Here is a 21,146-nt window from a genome sequence, read left to right as displayed (position 1 = left end):
TCGTCACCTTTGCTGGGAGTCCACTCGTTGCCACAAAGCGCTCTCCACTCGCCCTTTGGCCTCCGCACGCGGGACCCCCGCACCGCCCGAGACCGTTACACCTTATGGCCGCAGAGCAACCATCACCCTCCGCACCGGGCCGCTTCACAACCACCCGCGGCCGGATCGTATCGCTCCGCCGGTCCCGAGCCGCCTGCGCATGCGCTGCCGCAGCAGGGGGGCTGGCAGCGCAGTTGGGGCTGGGCCGGATGGTGGCGGTGGCCATGGCGGCTGTGCGGTGCGGCGGGGGCCGGCGGCAAGTGCTGGTTGCCCCTCTCTTGTTCGTTCTGCTGCAGGTGGCAGGCGCCGCCTCAGCCGCCGCTCTGCCTCTAGTCATCAACACCTGGGCGTTTAGGAAGGCCGCAGAGACAGGTGCCCCAGCAGGGGGGCGGACCGGACCGGGCCGGGTGGGGCAGGGCAGGGTAGGGTAGGGCAATGCCGATCTGGCACCTGGCTTGGTGTTCCTCCTGTCGCGCCTCCCTGCTGAGGGGCCGGCGGGGGATTTGGGCGCTGGTGGTGGTTTAGAAACAAAATCAGTTTCTGAGGCGTGTGGCAAGAGAAAGCGGGCTGTGAGCCGGGTCCGTTAGACGGCTCCGGCTGCAGTCCGTCCGGGCTCCCGCCCGCTCTGCTCCCCGTGGCATAAGAGCGAGAGCGGCTCGGCAGGGAGACCGTGACGGGCTTCGGCGCCCCAGCAAAGGGCCTGTGACGGGCCTCTGGGGAGCTGGGACCGGGCGCCGCGGTGCCGGGTTGCCCCTTATCGTATGGGAAGGGGCCAAGCCCCTGAGCTTGCCTTTGCATCGGTGGTGCTGTGTCACCTTACCCTGGTGTTGCTGGAGAGCCTGCAAGCTAATGGTTTAACTTCCAAGGTTAGGAAAAAAGCACTTAAAAAAACAAAAAAAGAAGGAAAGAAAAGAAAGGAAAAGAGGGTATGTGTGTTATAAACTATGGAAAAGCTAGATTTAAAACTTTCTTTTTACAAATAATGTGGTTGATACTCTTCTGGGTGTTTGCAATTGTGATTTGTTTTTAATGGTGCCCTTCCAAGAGTCATACTTGCCCCGAGAGATTTAGATAGTTCTGAATATTGTATTTTTAGAGATCTGTATTGTTTTGTGATGTGCTATTGACAGTCTAAGCAGGTTTTCCTATTGCAACATAAATTATTTGTGGATACCGATTCATAGGCTATTTTAGCATAGTTGCATTGTAAATAACTTCTTATTAGGGAAATCTTGCTAATGAAATGGATTACCTATAAAGCCTTTTATAGGTCAGAAGTGAAATACAGTTATGAAAGCTACGAGACCCTGGCATTGCATCTTTTAAACTTGGATCAAGGCTAGTCCCAGCAATAAAGATAAAAGGAATTGGAGCTGTACTACTCACACTGAAACTTTAAAGGCAAATGTATGTAGATTTGGATGGTATGTGTTAAGTGTTATGTTTTCGTGGTTAAACATGGTTTCATGCAGCTGCATGCAGCATTTTTGAAGGTAAGGGTTCATGAGATGGTTGAGACAGTGTAATGATTTACTTTTGCCAAAAAGAGCTGGGTTGTATGCTTCTGCTGATTCCTATGTGCTGGGTCTGGCAGATGATGGAGCACCAGAGGCAGCAGGATTGCAAATAACAATTGCTGCAGGCTCAGGCATCTTGGAAAATCTTGCCCGGAGTCCTTGTGAAATGTCCTGTGTGCAAGGTCCAGTTTATTCTAGTTGTCATATGCTGTGTCTGTGATGTCATACAAAACTGCACCATGAGCTAGATCCCAAAGAGTAGAAGACTAGGATTGTACAGGAGAATGTGGAGAACAGTTTCTTTTATATTGTTTCCACTTCCTTTTTGCTCATATGTAGTTACGGGGGTGTAGGTTTAGATCTTGTGGATCACTGGATGGTTTAGATCTTTCTGGTCTGCAGATGGACTCTTGGTAGTCTCATATGAATGTTTTGAGGGCTGCTTGCTATAACTTTTTATTTTTTGTACATAAAAGTTTTACTTTCCCCTCCCCACAAAAGACTTTAAATAGTGATAGTGGTTGGTTCTGGGCAGAGAAGGTTATTTAATATATAGAAGTGGTGATGATTGTCAATAAATAACACCTTCCCGGTCAGAAAAAAAAGCTTCATTTGTCAGTCAGAAACACTAATCAGATATGCAAGAAAAATAGTATTCAGAAAGTATTTACATGCTTTTGAACATCTGTAATGCATAGGTGATATAAAAACAATGTATTACTTTTTTTGGTCCACTTATATCGTGCACTTTCATCATGTCCATCTTTGAAACATTCTTTAAAGCAGTACTGGACACTGTTTTCACTGGTGACATTTAATTCTTTGTGTTGATTACAGCTTGGAGGGTACTACAGTTGGGAGGTTCTGAGCTGGATGCTGTTGAGAAAGGCTGTGGTCAGTGTGAGATTGACCAATGTGATGGGAGTGTGGGATATGGAGGAAGCCCAGATGAAAGTGGAGAAACAACACTGGATGCAATGATTATGGATGGGTAAGAAAACTACATTAAGAGAAGAATGATCCCTGTAATTTTTAGCAGACTTTTATGGAAGGGTTATTAAAGAGATCTTGTTGGTTTAGGGCTTACCATGGGACAAGTTATAAATGGTAACTTGTGGAGCTAGGAAGAATACTTGCCTAACTGATGGAAGAGTAGCTACGCATATTTGTTACTGTATCTTTATATGTACTGCAGTAATCCAGCTCTAGATTGCAGTTCCAAAGCAGAAGTTTTGTAGCACTGTAAATTTTGGCTTTTTGTTAATTCCATAAATGCTTCACTTCTGGACCAACTTTCTATGCTTTATTTACCATTTAAAGCTGTCCTAATTAAAAGGTAATTGCAAATATGTGGCTTGTTATGGGTTTAGGTAACAAAATAGTTACTTTACTGATAATATTGATGTGGAAGTAATTGTTCATGCCTGAGCAACATTCCCATGCCTGTGGAAGAAACAATATATGTATGAAGTTTTTGCCTAATAGTGGGATGCCATCTGTCTCTGGCACAGAACAACTAAAGATATGTTAAAGTAACAAGCATTCTAATTTAGATGAGAACAGATTTTTTGTAATAAAAATGTACAATTATGCTTTTATTTTTTATAAGTTTTATAAGTTTCTCGTTTCCAGCAACACTATGGAAGTTGGGGCAGTTGCAGATCTCAGACGTGTAAAAAACGCAATTGGTGTAGCGCGAAAGGTCATCGAGTACACTAAGCATACATTATTAGTTGGAGAGTCAGGTAACTACTCCTTTAACTGTTTCCAAGTCATACCCTCTTTGTAAAATACAGAGAATGTAGGATTTCTTGATTTCTAGGTGACTTTACATAAATGCATTATCATAAAATATATAAAAATGGGAATATATTAATGTTTTTCATTTTGTTTTTGCTTTTCAAGCCTCCCTGTTTGCTGTGAGAATGGGGTTCCCATATGAAGATTTAACTACCCCAAAATCTCTTTCATTGTATTCAAATTGGCTTAATCGAAGCTGTCAGCCAAACTACTGGAAGGTATGGTGCAGTAGTGGTGAAAGGGGGGTTTAGGAAGTCAATAATGCAGCTTTGCCTCTTCCTTTTAGCTTATGCTGAAATTGTGCTTTGCATGTGAAGAAAAAAGAAAAGTTTTCCTTATTAAGCAGAACAAACTTGGAATTACCAAGCATTTGGTAGACTCAAGAATAATGTGTCTAGCTCATACCTCTTAGGTCCTCCTAATTTTGACCTGCAGTAGCTAGTGTTTTGGTGTGAGAAATTTTTTTTTAGCTATAGCTTCTCAAACTAAACAAAGCAGTGCATGAATTTTTTGATGCATGTATAAATTTCTGAAAAAAAATTTACATTAGGAATTAGGATCCTTATGTAGTTTGACTTTTTGCAGATCTGTGAACTTATGAAATTAGTGCAGTTTTCCATTACACTTGCCTATTGTGAGGTAGGTTAATTGCCTTGCTTTTTTTGGTTTTGTTTTAGGATTGTTGTTTCAGGTTTTTGTATGTGTGCACACTGTATTCATTGTTCCTTGGGTATGAAATGCTGCAATGCTGAACCTTTTTAATTCAATACGTATTCTGTTTTTCAGTTGGGAAAATATCTTGACTGTTATACTGACTTGACAAAAATTGCTTGACATTAGTAAAAAACAAGCTTAATCCATCTAGTTGGCTTTTTGAGCTTGAAAATTTTCTTCATTTCACTGAAGAACGAGAATTTTTTTTTTTTAATAGTCAGTTTGAACAACAACTTTCTAGCAGGAAAAACTTTTCCATATAATAACCTACCATATAAAAGCAGAAGTCAGTCTTTAGCAGAAGTCAGTCTTTGTTTTTTAAGCAAAACAGCCTAAGGGATTTCAGTACAGCTGTGTGATTTAAGTAGTGGGAATCTCATACCTGTGTAGTAAATTGTAGGTATTAATTGTAGTATTTTTAATTGTATCTATAACAAAGCATACTATATTATTCATGTAAATCACAAAATAATTACAGAATGTGGTACCAGACTCTTCAAAATCCTGTGGACCATACAAACGGCCTGAGAAAGTAATTTGTAAAGAAGAACAGACCATCTTACAAAGAAGTGCTCATAATCATGATACTATTGGTAATAATTTTTGGTAACTCTGAAGATTAATTTTTTCTCATTCCCCTACAAATTAAAATCATACAGAGTTTAATGAAAAGTATTTCATACAGGTGTTATTTCTTGTTTAGAGTGTTTTCAAGATTCTGTTACTTATGTTTTAGGCTGGAGTCCCTAGAAGTAGGATTTGGTTTTGGTTTTGTGGGGTTTCTTTTTTTCCAGTACACAAGCTGCACAACCCCTTGCTTCAGTTTTCTCCCTTAGGTATTTGTTCATTGCTGTACTGCTTTTCCTCTTACATACCTTGGCATAATTTCTTGGGCAGCTAGGGTTCTTAGAAAACTGACCAAGATTAAAAAAAAAAATATTTTTATCTTGATTATGTTTAACTTAGGTCAAGTTTTTGTAGCAGTCAGACCAACCTAAAAGGCTTTGCAGTGGCAGAAGAAATGAGTAAATATTCTTGTTGCCAACCAAAACTCGTGGTTTTTTAACAGTTCTTAAACTTATAAAGTAAAGCTTGCTTTCTTTTTTCTTCTGTTTTGGCTTTTGACTAAATCAATAAATATCTGCAGAACCTACTATGCTTAAAACAGATTAGATGTAGTAGTCCCAAGAACTTCTGAGAGTTTACTGATTGAGGACTGTAAATTGCTAAGCCTATAAGCTGATTAATGAGCAGATCAGACAAAGGACTGATGCAGTTAAGATTAATGTCTTTCAAAGCTTTATACTTTCTACTCTTGAAACTTGCACTTTTTGCTTTAGTCTGGATTTTTCTCTGTTCAGCAATTCAGAACTTTTTGCCTGTCAACATTTGCAATACCAAGAATTAACAGGTTGTTTCAGGTGTGAATCTTTCTGCTTTGCATCCAGTCCATCCTAATCAATTAATGTTCTACAGAAGTCAGGCAACCTACCAAAGTCTTAAGCTGCTAGGTATCTTTCTTTACTGTCTTAGACAGACTTCAGTGTGCTAGAAAACTCAGAAATGATGGAGTGTCAGGATGAGAGCAAAATCTGCTAAATAAAATATGGGAATTGATACATCATTAAGTAGTCTGTAGCTGTTTTGTAGTAAATTATGGCACTTATATTTGTACTTCTCATTCTCCCATCCTGTTGTTTTCTGTATGAAACGTCTCCTTGACCAGCACATTTTGAGAAGAGTCTTAATAGATAAAGCATTTCAGGAAATTGGTAGGAACTGGTGCCCTTCCAGTGTCTTTGCAGAGGTTAATGGTGGTCAGTGCCTCTATGCTTTTAGTTTCTTCTGATCAGGAAACTTTTTTATCAGAAGGAGGTACTGTTTAGTGAACTCAAAGAACCAGAGTTCAGCTCTTTGAACTCTGCTACTTAGCTCTCATTTTGTGTTGTAGTTTCATGCCAAAAGCAACTTCTGGCCTTGCAAAGAGGTGAAGTCTTACTGTATGAAGAAGATCCTATGAACCTGATCCTGTGGTTCTGTTTGATAACCACAGTGTCGGTTTAATAAATTTAGGAGTGCTTTTGAACATGTTTAATCCCTGTTGAATATTTTAGGTATGGTTGTCATTGGTGTGGGTGGTACCGTTGCTTCTGGAACATCTACTAATGGTGCTGTTCACAAAATTTCAGGGTTAGTATCTCTGTTTTTTCCCCACCTCATGTCTTGTATTAAGCTTATGCAAAGGTTGCATGTTTTAGACTCTGATGATGGCAAAATAGCCTTGCTCATTTCTAGTCACTGCCATAAATTCTGATACTGAGAAACCGATACAGTTGCAAGATGATTACTGTTTTAAGGAATGCTTGTTTTTCACCTCAGGTGATTCACTATACAGAGACACTAAAAACTGACACAGTTGTGAGGAAAGTCACCAGAGACAAATAAGCATTTTGGAGATGCATTTGGAGAGGTGCACTGTCTCCAAGGCAGCATCCGTGGAGTCAGAGTCCAAGGCCTGCATTTTGCCTTTGACGTTTTTTGTACCCAGTTAGAAATCTTGTCTGTCAACCAAGTCAGACAACTTCTGGATTTTGCAGCAAGTTATTGAACCTGCTAATGTCCCCAGCTGCTTACTGTTGCCCACTGGTTAAACCTTACTGCCCTAACTATAGTAAGTATAATAATAAAAAGTGGTGCATTGGAGGTGGATTAAGCCTCAGGTCAGTCAGGTTATCACAGATCACTTTTATCACTAATTTTAATACAAGACTTCTGACTGCAGTGGAGTGATTTCTTTACTTGTTCTGTTTTCCTGTGGGTTTAATGCTAAAACTAGCTGGAGGCAATAAGGCTGACAAAGTTAAGAGTGTGCCAATATCAGGCCAAGAGCTACTACATTAAGTCAGTCCCACGGGAATTAGTAAACTAACCTTTTCTACAGTTTCTAATTCTATTTTATATGTTTTTTCTCCTTGCATTGTTCACTACAGCCGTGTAGGAGATTCTCCAATAGCTGGAGCAGGATCCTATGCGGATAGTACAGCCGGAGGGGCCGCAGCCACTGGGGATGGTGACATCATGATGCGCTTTTTACCCAGGTTTGTCCTTAGGATAGGCTTTGCTGGATTTCTCAAGCAAAATGCAAACTCAGCAAATGCAATAGTTAAAAAGGCAGACTGACTTAATTGGCTGCTGAAATATGAGTAATGGAGGGAATGGAAGGGGTAAGAATGGTCATCCTTATCTATTTTAGAAGGATCAACTTAAATATCTTGATGACAGTTCCTGTAAGTACTGCCAACCTGTGAGTACACAGGCAGCAAGTAATGAGTATATTCCCAACCTGCATGCTTTTTAACAGAACTGATTAACTGACTTCTTCAAAGTGTTTTATTGTGTGGGAAATAAGTGTTAGGAATTGTAGAAATAATGGGGAGCAAGTCTAAGATTGCTCAGGAGAGTGAGCAGGTGTCACTGTAACAATCCTCTATAATTGCATCTAATTTGAAACTGGAAGTGGTGGTTTAGTCTTGTTGCCATGATTACATAATATGGATAAAATATGGCTGTTTTCATCACCGAGTCTTGACAGTCATTCTTGTGGGTCAGTCTCTGCAGGACTGAGTTATGGAAGTCCATGTTGAACATAATGGTCACTGATGCTTGGAGGAATGTATAGCAGTGGTCTTCATATTACTCTGATGCTTTTTCTGAAATTCTGGCAGTTCTGGATGCCTACAAGCTGTTGCATATTTACAGATGTCCTGAGTCAGTTTCAAGCTGTTCCAAGCCAGTCTTGAAATAAAAGGCAATTGAGTTTCATGAATTGTCCTGAGGTATCAGATGCCAACAGTAGTAATGAGTTGAGCTCCACTATGAGATTAATCAATAGAAGTTTATATTACAGTTTAGCAGCCTGAAGGACTTGGCTATAATGCTTAAAACATTTTGTGTTGGCATCAGTGAATTTTAGACAACAATTTAATTAATCACGTTCTGAATACATACAGATCTTTTCTAATTCCATATTATTTCATATTCTCTCACTCCCACGTGAAAACAAGAAATAGAACTGACCTGCCAGAAATGAAAGGTCAAAAAAAGGGTAAAATTGCTAACGTTTTCTGACTACCGTCTTTGAGACAGAAACATCTTCCTGAGTTTTTGATTAGTGAAGAGACCCCCTGTGCAATACTTCCTTATATTCAGATAGCTATCTTTAGATAACTTAAACCTAATTGTTCAGTTCAATTGTTTGACCTATAAGTCAAAGATAATTGGGAGTCTCAAAATGAAAGGAAAGTTTGGTTTTGTTGTACTTTGATAAGATCTGTTTAATGCTGTCTGTAGATGACAGTGTACCAAGATTTTGTCTTGGTATATGCATCTTTCATCAAAACAAAAACTAGTCTTGTTTGCTTGTAGACTGTATTATGGGTTATCTATTAATCTTCAGGGTCTAAAAGAAAACAGAAGTAAATTTTTGCCTCTGCAGACATTTTGGAAATGCAATTGATTCATCTCAAGCAATGTTCATATAGCAATTTGTCTAAGGATACTGTAGATACCAAGGAAGTTATTTTTGATCAGTTTTCCATGTAAAGTATTTTTTTTTTCAGTTGGCTTGCAAAAAAATTGGCCAAAATATTGTACCTTCATGTAAATGAAGTTACGATTCGTGTCAATTTTGATGTTTTTATAAACTTAAATATTTTCTTAAAGCTTTTTTTATAGGCTATTGAAATCAATATATTAGCAGTAATGTAATATTGGTGGTCTGTTTTCTTCAAAAAATTATCTTGACATTGGCCTTTTTGAAAACTCGCTATAACTTTTAATGCCAAACTTGATCATATAGTGAAAAATAAAACCCTTTAACTCTTTCTTTGCAGTTCTTTAACTGATCTGTTGCATAGCCTCTTCTTCTGCAAATGATCAGAGCATTATCCCAGGCTTGGTCCTGCTCAAGATTGATGAATGGCATAGATGACATCTTGCAGTCTGTTTTGGTCCCATTCCTAACCACTTTTCATGTAAAATTTGAGTAATAATTGCCCGTATGAAGTTTGGCAAAAGATTATTTACCATGCATTTCCATTAATCAAAGAATTATCAAGGTCTTTCAGTGGTATCTTAGAATATATAACTTTAGTATTGCTAACTGTCTGGAGGTGGGGTTATGTTTTTCAGTTATCAAGCTGTGGAGTACATGCGGATGGGAACAGACCCAACAGCAGCCTGTCAGAAAGTTATTTCCAGAATTCAGAAATATGTTCCAAAGTTCTTTGGTGCTGTTATATGTGCCAATACAACTGGAAGTTATGGTATGTATTTAGCTTACCATACAAAACTTTTGATCATAAGTAGGACACCAAAGCACAAAACCAAAGGTGGATTTTAAAGCAGAAGTCTTTAATTTTTCTTTCAACACTGCAGCAATATTGACCATTCATAATATCTGATGCTGGTTAGCAGGGCAGCTGTGCTCTAGTGTGGACGTGAGATACTTTAATTTTTCCACTGCATTTTGGTATCTTAGACTTTCACAAAATTTATGCAAGTCTTAGTAAAAATCAAAAATACTTACAACCTGCATGTGTTTTCCTGGACTGTGTGTGATTATTTTTAAGGTTTTAAAAGAATGCTTATGCCTCCCATAGATATGGCATAAGGCAGGGAGAATGTGAATCTTAAACATAGCTTCAAAGCAATTCAAGATCAGTCATTGTGCCAGGCATCTCATTAGTAAATTCTTAGATCAGTAGGAAATACAATTTGCTAATCAACATGGCTTATTTAGTCAGACTGCTTATTGCTGTTCTTTGATCTTTTACTTCCCATAGTTCTGTGTTTAAGAGATTAGTGTTGGAGGAACTCATTAAGTTAATCAAGATTGAAAGAGAGAGAGATATATATTTCTAACTTATATTACTGTTTTGCATTGTATTATAAGGCATTAATTGTACTATAGCACTGTATTTTTACTTAAAAATTAAATACTTTCAAGATGTCTAGGGTTAAACTGATTGTAAAAAATAATTACACCATTGTAGCAGAATTAGTTACTGGGTCTTTAGATGATAAAGTACAGTGACAGAGATGCTAATCCTACATGTAGCAAATTACACTTGGTTTTTTTTTTTTTTTCCTAGGTGCTGCGTGTAATAAAATTCCAGGATTCACTCAGTTTTACTTCATGGTTTCTAGCCCATTGCTAAGTAAGCCAACTGAGCAAGTAGTAGAATGCATTTAACTTTTTTGTTTCCTATTAACATCTAAACTAAGAGGAAGAAAGTATTGAGGTTATCCTGGTGTTATCTTTTTTAATGATTTTTTATTTTCATTGTTGCATAATCCTGTGAACCAGTACAAAGGTGTTTATTATGGCTTTGTGTAGTGCAACTAAGATTCATCAGTAGTTTTCTAAGGTAATTACCTTGGTAACTTATTTCAGCATGACTGGTTGTATAATCGAGAGCGAGGTTTAAAAAACTGACTCAATGTAGTCTGAAGGAAGTTAACATAGCTGTGAAATTATAGTTTGTGGAGACATTTTCACAGCATAGGCAATTCAGCTCTGTTTAATAACCTTACATCTAAGTGAAATGGCCAAAATTGATGTGCCTCATTACTTAGGTCTCTTAAATCATGAATTTAATAGACATTATGTTATATTCCAACTCAGTTTTTGAAATTTTGCAAACCTGACAATCAAACTGTTCTAAATACCGTAAAAAGTTATTTGTTGTATATTTACTTCCAAATACTGCAAAGCTTCATTTGCTTTTTGGGCAAGTGAAGCTTTGTTCACTGGAAAAAAAACTTTGAAAGAGAGCTCACAAAGTGGACAGATGATCATACAGAGACAAAGTGTGAAATGGCTCTTACAGGGTCTCTCTATTACGGTCTCTCTGTTTTCATAAGAACCAAGTAGCCAAAAGTGATGAGCAGGAAGGCTTTGATGGGACCTTCGCTTTGCCATTTAAAGCATATTTGGCAGAAATCTGGAATATGCTTGTGTATGTGCTTTAGAATTATTATTTCCTTATGTTTCCTTATGTATCTTTGAAAGTTGAAAAAAATGTTCAAACTAGAACAGCCATTTTAATGACCTACTGCTGGACTTCATCAATTAGGTGATTCAGTTCTGTCATTGAATCTTTAGAGGATCTTGTAGTACAGAGTTCACTGGAGGTCAGAATAAGCTCTAGTCAAAGGAGCTCTTACTGTGTATATCTGCAGTGCTTAAGATAAGTTTTCTACCTGTCCTACATACCACTCTTCTGTTGTGACTGCTGTATCTAAAGCTAACTCAGGCAACCAAGTGCAAATAGATGATTAAAATCCCAATTATTCTTACTTTGGAGATAGCATTGTGGATTGTGAATGTAGAAAGTTCTGTACTGGCAGCTGAGTGGTAATGTCTCAAACTGCTGCAGCTGAATCCAGCAGGATTGATTTTGGAGGGGTCACAAATATCCATGGTTTGCTTTCTAGTGCCCTTATGCCACTCTGCTACCTGGTGTCTGCCTCTCGAGGCTGTGAGTGCCCATGCTGAAAGATCATCAGGACTCAGTAACAGTGAACCTGAGGTCATGAAGTTACAATTCTAGCCTGCTGCATAGGTAGGACTACTGCATAGTCAGCTCATCTCTATGAACTTGTCTCCATGAGACAAATGTACCAAAAGATGTGCTCTAATAGTGTAGGTTGCTTTGTCACACTGAATTAGTTATAAATGACAGGCTTAGTTTGTATAAACTATTTTAATATATTGTTAATTTGACAGTGCATTAAAGTTTTTACTGTGGAACTTTCACTACAAAATGCAGGAAAAAAAAACCTACAAAGAATAGGCATATTTGCAAGTTAGTGGTACTGTTGAAGGCATCCTGTCTGTAAAGTGGTGTGGGCTTTTTTCAGTACAACTTTGTTTTAAATTCGGTAGCTTCTACCTAACCTCTTCTGTATTTCTGAAATTTGTTACCAAATTATTGCTTCATTGATTGAAGACAGAAAAAGAATCTTAGCTCAGTGGTCTGACTAATAGAGCCAACTATGCCATGTCTTTTGCATGCTTCTGAATTGTTCTTTAATAAAGCAATCTCTATGGACCCTACCAATGTCTTGTATTCACTTATTGAAGAAAACTTCCCTGTAATTTCACTGTTTGCTGGTTACCACTGAAATACATCCTGTCATCTGTGACTGCCTAAATGGGGAATAATTCAGATTTTCAGAAAATTCAAGGCATTTAAAGTTGGTCTTTCAGATAGAATCTACAAGTAATACTGTAAACTGGAGTGAACCTATTGTATCTTCACTGAGTAACAACAACACTGATGCTGATAACTTTTTAAGTTAGAATTTATTCTTTTAGCATTTGTTAGGTTTATTTATTGCATGACTATAGTAACAAATAGTAATCTCAGGGTTTTATGACTTGCTTTATTATTTTTCTATAAGTTGCTGTATCAAGCAGTAAACATTTTTAGATGCTTGGTTGTTTAACAATATTTGTTGTTTTATTCTCCTCTTTACCCTCCCTCCCTGACAGTAGGAATCAGCATAGATAAATGTACCTGCTAGTACGGTGCTCTCATGATACAATTAGCTGATATGTTAACAGTGAAATGTGGTGGTCTGTGAAATAAAAGCAATAGCAACTTCCAAATGTGCCATTTGTTCAGGGAATGCCTGTTACTGGTGATTTTTTTTTTTCCTAGTATGAGGAGGAAAAAAATTTCAAAGTTTTCAATTTCACTTTTCCAGGTAGAGGTTTTACAGTCAGTAATGTGTTGTTAAAGTCAGAATATGCTCCTTTTCCTACCTCTCACCTCTGAAATCAGAATAATACTGGTGGGTTTTTTCCCTGTTTTCCTACCACTAATGGTACTTCATACTTTTCAAATGTATAGTTTTTGTTTTATAAATGTTTTCTCCATATTAATTTACTTTCTTGTTGATGTCAGCAGACTTGTGTAATTACAACAGCACTCTTGACACATTCTGACTGTACCCATCCAGGTTCAACTTTTGGTTAATTTTCTTTCTGAAGTTTACTTTGTGTGTGATGTAGACTGTCTTCTATTACTATTTTGCCAAGTAGTATGCTGCAGGGAGAATCTAAGTTCTGGATGTTGAGACTTCCTAAGGGTGGTGTAATTCCTCAAGCAGTTAGCAATTCTTTCTTGATGTTTGAGAAGCCTACTGTCCATACTTATTTAGGAGGGAGGAGAAGGAAGACTTAAAGGGTGTTTCTGTTTGCAAATACAAAAAAATAATAGACAATACTCTATTGTCCTGAATTAACTAATAGCAAGTTAGTGACAAAAATACTGTCTACAGAAGTTGTTTTTTTGAGGTTTCAGGGAGGGGACAGTCAAAGTGAGAAGCAGTATCACAATAGATAACAATATCACAGTACTGCAGATTTAGGATTATATTTCTATAGGTCATGAATGCTTATTTTTTGTAAGTAAGTTGATGGTATATGTGGTGGTTTATTAAATACAATGTGACAAGCTATTTGAAAATAAAAATGGCTGCGCTGCTAGCTTAATACTACTCCTGGATATTTCTCATTGTTATGAGAAGAATTCCAAGGCAAGTTATCATAGATGAGGAAGAAGGTTAAATTGGCAGGCAAATACATGGAGAAGTATAAAGGAACTGAAACCTCCCTGAGCACTGAGGAGCAACACAGAACTGACGGTTTCCTGCTTTTGTTGCATGATCAGTTCTTTATTTAGGATTATCTCTGATGGGTTTATAGTGATCAATGAAGCAGAGCATTACAGATTAAAAGAGTGAATATAGAAAGTATTATAAACATGTCTAGTTCATTTGCAGTCAAGTGTCTTTTGCTAGCTTGGTTATTTGAGGATGGATTTGAATGTTTGGAAATGTTTAATTTAGAAAATAAATTATATCAGAGTAGCTGCTGTGTTAAAAACTGTAGCTGCTTATATTCCATCTTTACCCATTCTTCTGAATCCCATCAGCATGAAAAGTCCTGTGATCTCACTTCTTTGCAAGTCTTACAACAATTTTTGTTCTTGCTTGATGAAAGCACTAGCCCCACAAAATGGGTCTTAAGGGGGGGTAACATTACTTTGCATCATGGATTTAAGGATGTTAACAGCCTTTAAATGATTTTTACAGTGTTCCTTCTGCTCCCAGTCCAGTGTATGTCTTTGCTGGATGTCACCAGGACTGGCTGACTCAAGTGTATGTATTTACTCAAACAGCTTAATACCACATCTAGCAGTTCAGCCTCTCTGACCTCCATCTGCACTTTGCACTGAGAATAGCAGGTGGCTGCACCCCATTCCACAGCTCTGCTGTGGAATTTGTAAGTTCTGACCAAAGGACAGTAACAAACAGGGATTTCACTGTAGCTGTTTGCTGGGGGATGATGCATCAAATCCCTCAGATAATCCTAACTCCAAGTTAACTCCTAATGCTAAGAAGCTAATAGGACCTCAGGCTCTGGTCATTCTCATACTCTTCCAATCCTAGGGCCTGATCCAATGACGGTGCTGACACAGAGTGATGCTCAGTGCTAGAGTGAGTTTGTTGCACTTGCTTGCTCTAATGACTATACTATTCTGTTCTTGAAACTTGAAAATCCATGTTCAGATTGTAACCTGCCTGATGATCCTAAAACACTGAGGCAGGAGAAAATTTTCCTCATTTTCCTATAATAAGTAGACTAAGTAAAACAGCTTCACTAAGGAAAGTGACATTGTGTGGTAAGTAGCACATGAAGATCTGCTTCTCTAGAAAAGTGGAATAAAATCCCATGAGGATACACACCCCGACATATATGTCTCTTCCTCTGCCAGTACTGGTTAGGTAGTACAGGGTACAAAGCCTCTGGGAAGCAGGGCTCAAAGAATGGGCCAGGTTCCTGAGCAATTCGTGAACAGGAAGACATTAAGGGCAACTTTCTGGTGAATAAAGCATAAATTTTGGGTTTTTAGATCATGGTCTTTAGTCTGCAGGGTGCTTTAAGTTTCCATCCATTAAATTCCACAGTAGTGTCTGTCCCCAAGGATGCTACGAAGGAATATGACAGTAGTGACTGAGTGACTGAGTAACCACAGACTTACAAGCTACACATTCTCTCATACTTTTGAAGTGCAACTGAGCAGATGTTATTCTCAACCCAAATGCATGAGATTGCCACTCTAGGCATAACCTTCCCCTTTATGCAATCTCATTTTCAGGCCCGCCATCCCCTATGTTTGGAGGACAATACAAATCTCTTCCCTTTACACTACTGACATTTTCAATGTTTTTAATGAAGATCTGGCAATGGTAGCAGCCATGGGAGAGCAGTTTCACAGATACTGTAATCTGACTAAGTAGTTAGCAAACAGAAAATCCTTCTTATATTCAGGAATGTTTACTTTAGCTTCACCTAAAAGCTAAACTGGTGTTCAGGTGTGACTCTTCAGAGTAAGCTGCACCAGAAGAGAAAAGTAGATGTACTGCTCACTTGTTTAGGTGAGAGTTTATAGTTGCCATGTATGTTAATCACATGACCAAGCACATGAGGTGTGTATTTGTAGTTACGTTTTGTAACGGTAAGAGCTACGGTCATTAATTCTTATTGTAGGGAATAAGTGAGAATTGGTTTGTTTTCTTCTGCAATCTGAATAAATATTTTTGTGAATCTTGATTGAACTAAACCTTACTTGGGGAGTCTTCCAGAAAAAAATAATAGTGTTCCCTCTTACCAGTTCAAAACAAAGCAAATATACAAGAGAACCCCAGAAATGCTTGACTTGTTAATTTGCCAGAGAATAGAGTAAGAGGTAGCTGGCAGGCCCCTGAAAAGTTATGGAATAAATTACCATTATTACACTGTATTTATCATCATGGCTAGAATTAGGAGTGAATGGAAATAAAGGATATTTGCAGGTTATTCCCATTGACCTTACTGTCTTGTTTTCAATTTAAAAGCCTTTTACTATTTGCAACATAGGAAACAATATTTCCAGTGGATGTGAACTGTATTCTCTAATTTAGCTGCTTTCAATAAATCAAGATGAAAATTCTAAATACACTTGACTTTGAATACAGTGCAAATAAGTTGGGTGTACCTTCCATTTTCAGAGTTCATGCAGTCGAGCTCCTTAAGCACATAACACCCAGTATGAATGGTTCTTGACTCATGAGCAGGCTACCAGGTGGTGGCTGAGCCTGCAGTACTGACATAGAAGGAGTTGAAGCTGAGAGCTGCAGTTTTGTTTGCTGCCCAGTGACATTATTGTTCCTAGGAAACAACCCTAACCTCAGTTACAAGTTTTTTGTCAGTAATTTTTTTCAATCAAGCAGCCTAAGCAATCTGCAAATGCAGATCGAACATAATCACCTAAGCTATCATTAAAAGATTCATCCCAATCAGCAGAGCCTGCTATGTGATTGTCACCTGAAACCTTGCAATTAGCAAAATGAGTGGTATTTTTGACAAAATAGCTGAGTGGGGTTTGATTAATAGTGCTGTCTCAGGAATGGCCTTTTCCAGTATTTATTAGCATCAAAGGTGTCAGTCGTGCATATTGTGTAATTCTGAAGAGACTTTACAACAAAGACAGCTAAATTGATACGTGTAAGACAGGCTTTAACTGGCTTCTGGAGATTTAAGTTACAAAGGTCAAGTGCTTGCATTTTTCATGTGCTTCATGGATTGATATAACAAATTAAAAATAAAGTTAATCCATCTTATGCAATCAATCAGTGACTTTAACCTGAATTTGAAATTAATGTATCCTAGGTAACACTTAAACCTAGATTATGTAGAGAAGTGAAGGGAAAAATAACTGTTTGAATTGCAGTTGATTATTGTTAACAGGGGCTGAGTCCAGTAGTGCAGTATCTAATTTATAACATTCAAACTAGCATCACATAGTGAGCTGGGATTTGATAAATGAAGTTTAGGTAGTAACCAAACCAACTTTCCTTTTTTTTTTGTCCTCCTTTTGTGTGCTGCAGTTTTAGCTTATACTTCCTTCTGCCTGAATCCCACTTTATCCCAGAACTACTTTTTAAACCATAGCTGTGTAATTCTTGTTCTAGTTTATCAAAATAAGCTGTAAGTACCAAAATATGAATAGCTGAAACTTGTACAGTTAACTGTTGTATCTGTGTACCTGAGTAGTTTATATGGCAAGAGTATATGAATTTCTTTTATGCTGACGGTTCATTCTGCATTGCTTTGCACAAACAAGCAAACTCAGGCTATCAAGCAATACTTCTAACAGTTACACTTTGCTTTGATGACTTCATCTTTTCCAGTATTTGTCTCTGTGGGAATCCAGGAATCTTTAGTAGCCAACATTAGGACTATATGTTTTTACATTTACACTGAAAACCTGTTTCTGATGTGATAATGTACTTTTTTTGACTGCTATTGCCTCATTCAGTGGTTGCATAGCTCCAAAAAAGATAAAAAAGTTTCTAAGGTAACTTTATGAACCTTGTCTTTATTGTGAACTTCCTGTATTTTGTTGATGCTATTCTTGGCATATGATACTACATTAACCTACTGTCATCCTGAGTAATTTATTAAAGAAAAAAACAAAAAAACCTTTTTTTCAGTTAGAGAATTCAATTTCATTAAAACACAACTTTGAAAAGTTGTGCTGCTATAATAGTAAATTGTTCTGGTCCTCTTGGAGACATTTCACATTTTTAAGAAAACCATCTGCTGAAAGGTTGCTTTTATATAGAGGCAATTATTTTGTATTTGTAAAGCCTTGTCCTATTAGATTGTTTAAGACTGATAAAAAATAAGCTTGCTTGTGCCTTCTATTATTGACTGCATTTTTTACTTTTATACTGTTCCCTGAAAAGCCCAATAGTTACTTAAATGTTACATATTACATTGATACCTTCAAGACCACTTACTATGGAAATATACTGTCTTTAAAAAGTACAACCCACCATCTTTGCCTTCAGAGTGAAACTTCTGTTAAATATTTTTTTCACTTTCATAGACTTGTGGTACTGCTATAGGACCGAGTTTCAATTTTATATTGTAAACTTGTTCTTCAAATGTAGTCTAGATTTAAAATTAAATTTAAATTTTAGCTCCCACTTACAATTTGTAACTTGAGTTCTTTTCTAAAGATATTCCAAAATTTTCAATTGTATTTTTCAAGACAATCCTGAGGTTCCAGAGCGTTATTAATTTAGTAAATAAGGGATTGAATTTTAATTTTCCTTGTTTCTTTTTGGTTAAAACCTTAGGTTTTTTGCTGCTGGGGAATTATTTATACCCTGAGAAATGTCTGAAGTATGAGAGATTATACACTGTTTTTTCTGTAGGTCTTAATGGACATTGCCTGATATTGAAATATTAGTTTGGCCCAGAGTTTGGCCCATTAGTTTTCCCTCCTCTTTAAGGGAGTTAACTAACTTGAACAAAAGTGCCTTGTAAATGCTGCCTGATTGGAACGAGGGTATCAAAGCTGGTTATCCTTGTGTGGTGGTGCATTGTGTTTTCTGGATAAAGCTTAAAATACATTTCCCAGTTTTCCCTATTTCAAGTGTTGTAGGTTGGTTTTTTTTCCATACTTCAGTGTCCTGGCCTCTAATAGATTAAGAGGGATTTTTTGCATGTCAAATCATTACTGTCATTATGATTAAGTAGAAGTTAATGTTTGAAGGAAAGAGCCACAAAGAATTACTAGATGAAGTGCATCTGGAGGAAGGTGAGTGGATGTTAATACACTGATTAAAGGAGTATAATAAATCCAGGTTTCTGAGTAAAGGGTAAGATAGATGATTACTGTAATCCTTCCAAGATTTAAAGATATGTGAATAGATCCCTCTGAGGAATATGATTGTTTCAAAAGTGCAATGTATATAAACATATTTTTCATTTATGGGAAAAGAGGAATTTCTCTGTCTGGATCCTATGATCAAAATGTGAGGGCAACTCCAGGTTGCTGCCTAGAGCAGGATGTATATGCAGATTTCTTTAAAAATCTGCATTTGTACTACATAAACTAAAAACTAGTGGACTACAGATGTGTTCTTAGTCAAAGGTGTGATTCTCAAGCTGTTGTGGTAAAGCCCTCTTCAAGTACTGTATTGTTTGGGCTGCTTGGAATAGGCCTGAACCTACACACATGTCAGCAAAATTTATGTATTGGCCAGTTTTTTATTTAGTGAAAAGTACAGTTGGACTTATAAATCTGTTTAATCTGAAAAGAGAGCATTTGGATTGCTATTCATTTGTTTAGTTGATCTAAAATACAGATAAAGGTGATACAGACTTGTGTGAAAGACCCCATAGACATATGATATTGGAAGCAAGGACTTAAGTTCCAGTTTTAGCTGAAGCCAAACCAGTTCAATGGCTCTTCTGCCAAACAAGGGGACCTCTTGCTTCACAGTTGCTCTCAGTGTTGGTAACTACAGAGTCTCCTCCCATCTTTAAACTGGGTTCTGCTGCTCATTGGTGCATTCTGGGAGTTTTCTCTTTGCCAACTCTCCGTTAAGGCATTTCCTGAAGGCTTAGTCTCAAAAGCAGCCTCATTGTTAGGATCTTTTCACAGTTTGATCACACCCTGTGACTGATCGTGAGAAGGCAGACATGTTGTTTGAAGTTGATTTTATAATAAAAATCATAAACTATACAAACTCTGCAGGAACCTGCACTCAGTATAGGAATGGCAATTCAATCATTTTAATAGCTAAAGCAGTGACTATATTTAGACAATACTACTCACTTGTGTGTTTTCAAGAATGTTTTATCTAGAAAATAGTTTTATCATTGGGTTTTCGCCTTAGATTGGATTTATTTTGTTGTTTAAAAAAACCCCAACAACTAAAAAAAGCACATTTCCACACTTCCATACGTGGATTTTGAATATATGTTTTAAATATTCAAATGAGCACTGAGAATAATAAACAGCATTTCAGGCATTAGAGGAATCCAGACAGACATGCAAGCATATTAAGTGACTCTAGATGCTGAGCTCTGGCTGTCATCAGCAAATATCAGTACAAGTGAATCTGACAGCAAATTAAATTGCACAGTGCAAACAGGTACAAGAAAGATGTTGACAAGAGCTTTAAATCTTCTGGAGTTTTTGTTTTGAAGGAGGGCCTACAGTTGCTGTGAAGCCCACCAAAGACTTTGCAATACCTTTGGATTCCATGTGAATATTTGATTCCATATTTTGAACATTCATGCAAATATTAAGGATGACATTTTCCATCTCTTTGAACGCCCCCTTTCCCCATCAAACTAAAGTGACCTTATTTATATTTTCCAGTTCAGAAAAAAATAGTGAGAGTAAGCACCATTTCACACAGGAAAGCAGATGCAGAAATAATTGTATATATGCAGAAATAATGTGTAATTGTAATGGTCTGGAGTCACAGCTGCGATGTAGTCAAGTCTCAAAATTTGGGTATGTATTTTTGGTGTAAATTGATTTCTCCCTCAGTGAGTTACTAATGTAAGACCATTGCTCCAGACCATTGCTTCAGCCCTCAATCTATTTGCTGAATTCATATTGCCACCAAATGCTAGCTGTGTATGTATAGATAAAACAAGCTGCATGTCTGTCTGTAACAAATAGTTGGTTATAGAAGTACTTTAAATAAAGGGTATAAAGGCATGAAATAGCATAAAATCTGTTGGTTCTAACCTGAGTGTCACAAATTGAAAAATAAATGTTACTTTCAAAGTGAAAGATACATTCTGCCTAAACTTACTTAAAATGCAATAGTAACTAAAGTGCTACAGTAAAGAAGCAACTGGGTATGGCATTAGCATTTTCTACATTTAAAATGAGTAGTATTTATGAGAGAAATGAGATTAGAACTAAATAGTTTATAATCTTATTTAATGTATAGCACAATAGGCTTAGCAATGTAAAAAAAGCAGCTAAACCTCCCCTACTTTCATGAGGTTTAGGGAAGAGGTACTAGTCCAAAAAATTTATGAGTGTGAGGCAGTAATTTAATTTCTAAATTTAAATAGTTGTTTATGAAATCAGTATTTATCCACAAACATATATTCTAAAGGTTAATGTTACTCTCCTTTAATAG

At 37.3% G+C, this 21,146-nt stretch overlaps 1 protein-coding gene across 2 annotated transcripts; it reads left to right on the top strand.

The window, feature by feature from the left end:
* Positions 1–235: 235 nt before the first annotated feature.
* Positions 236–10,843, top strand: AGA (aspartylglucosaminidase). 2 transcript variants are annotated; one of them, XM_071743225.1, is made up of 9 exons: positions 236–411; positions 2,394–2,547; positions 3,189–3,301; positions 3,462–3,574; positions 4,549–4,663; positions 6,185–6,260; positions 7,061–7,168; positions 9,261–9,394; positions 10,223–10,843. In XM_071743225.1, the coding sequence occupies exons 1-9, from the start codon at positions 249–251 to the stop codon at positions 10,321–10,323; spliced, it is 1,077 nt and encodes a 358-aa protein (XP_071599326.1). In that variant the 5' UTR covers positions 236–248; the 3' UTR covers positions 10,324–10,843. The 2 variants fall into 2 exon arrangements, with proteins under 2 accessions (XP_071599326.1, XP_071599328.1); XM_071743227.1 differs by lacking the exons at positions 9,261–9,394; positions 10,223–10,843 and adding an exon at positions 8,135–8,213 and having other exon boundaries at positions 239–411.
* Positions 10,844–21,146: the final 10,303 nt, after the last annotated feature.

Source organism: Heliangelus exortis, chromosome 4 (assembly GCF_036169615.1).
Source record: "Heliangelus exortis chromosome 4, bHelExo1.hap1, whole genome shotgun sequence".
NCBI classification, from domain to species: Eukaryota; Metazoa; Chordata; class Aves; order Apodiformes; family Trochilidae; genus Heliangelus; species Heliangelus exortis.
This window is presented reverse-complemented; position numbering and strand designations above follow the sequence as displayed.

What these genes read in the sequence shown, in the direction of transcription:
- AGA (XM_071743225.1), top strand. Translation starts at nt 249, where the DNA reads ATGGTGGCGGTGGCCATGGCGGCTGTGCGGTGCGGCGGGGGCCGGCGG. An exon ending in TAGGAAGGCCGCAGAGACAG is followed by an intron (nt 412 to 2,393) that starts GTGCCCCAGCAG and finishes TGTTGATTACAG; the next exon opens with CTTGGAGGGTACTACAGTTG. An exon ending in ATTATTAGTTGGAGAGTCAG is followed by an intron (nt 3,302 to 3,461) that starts GTAACTACTCCT and finishes TTGCTTTTCAAG; the next exon opens with CCTCCCTGTTTGCTGTGAGA.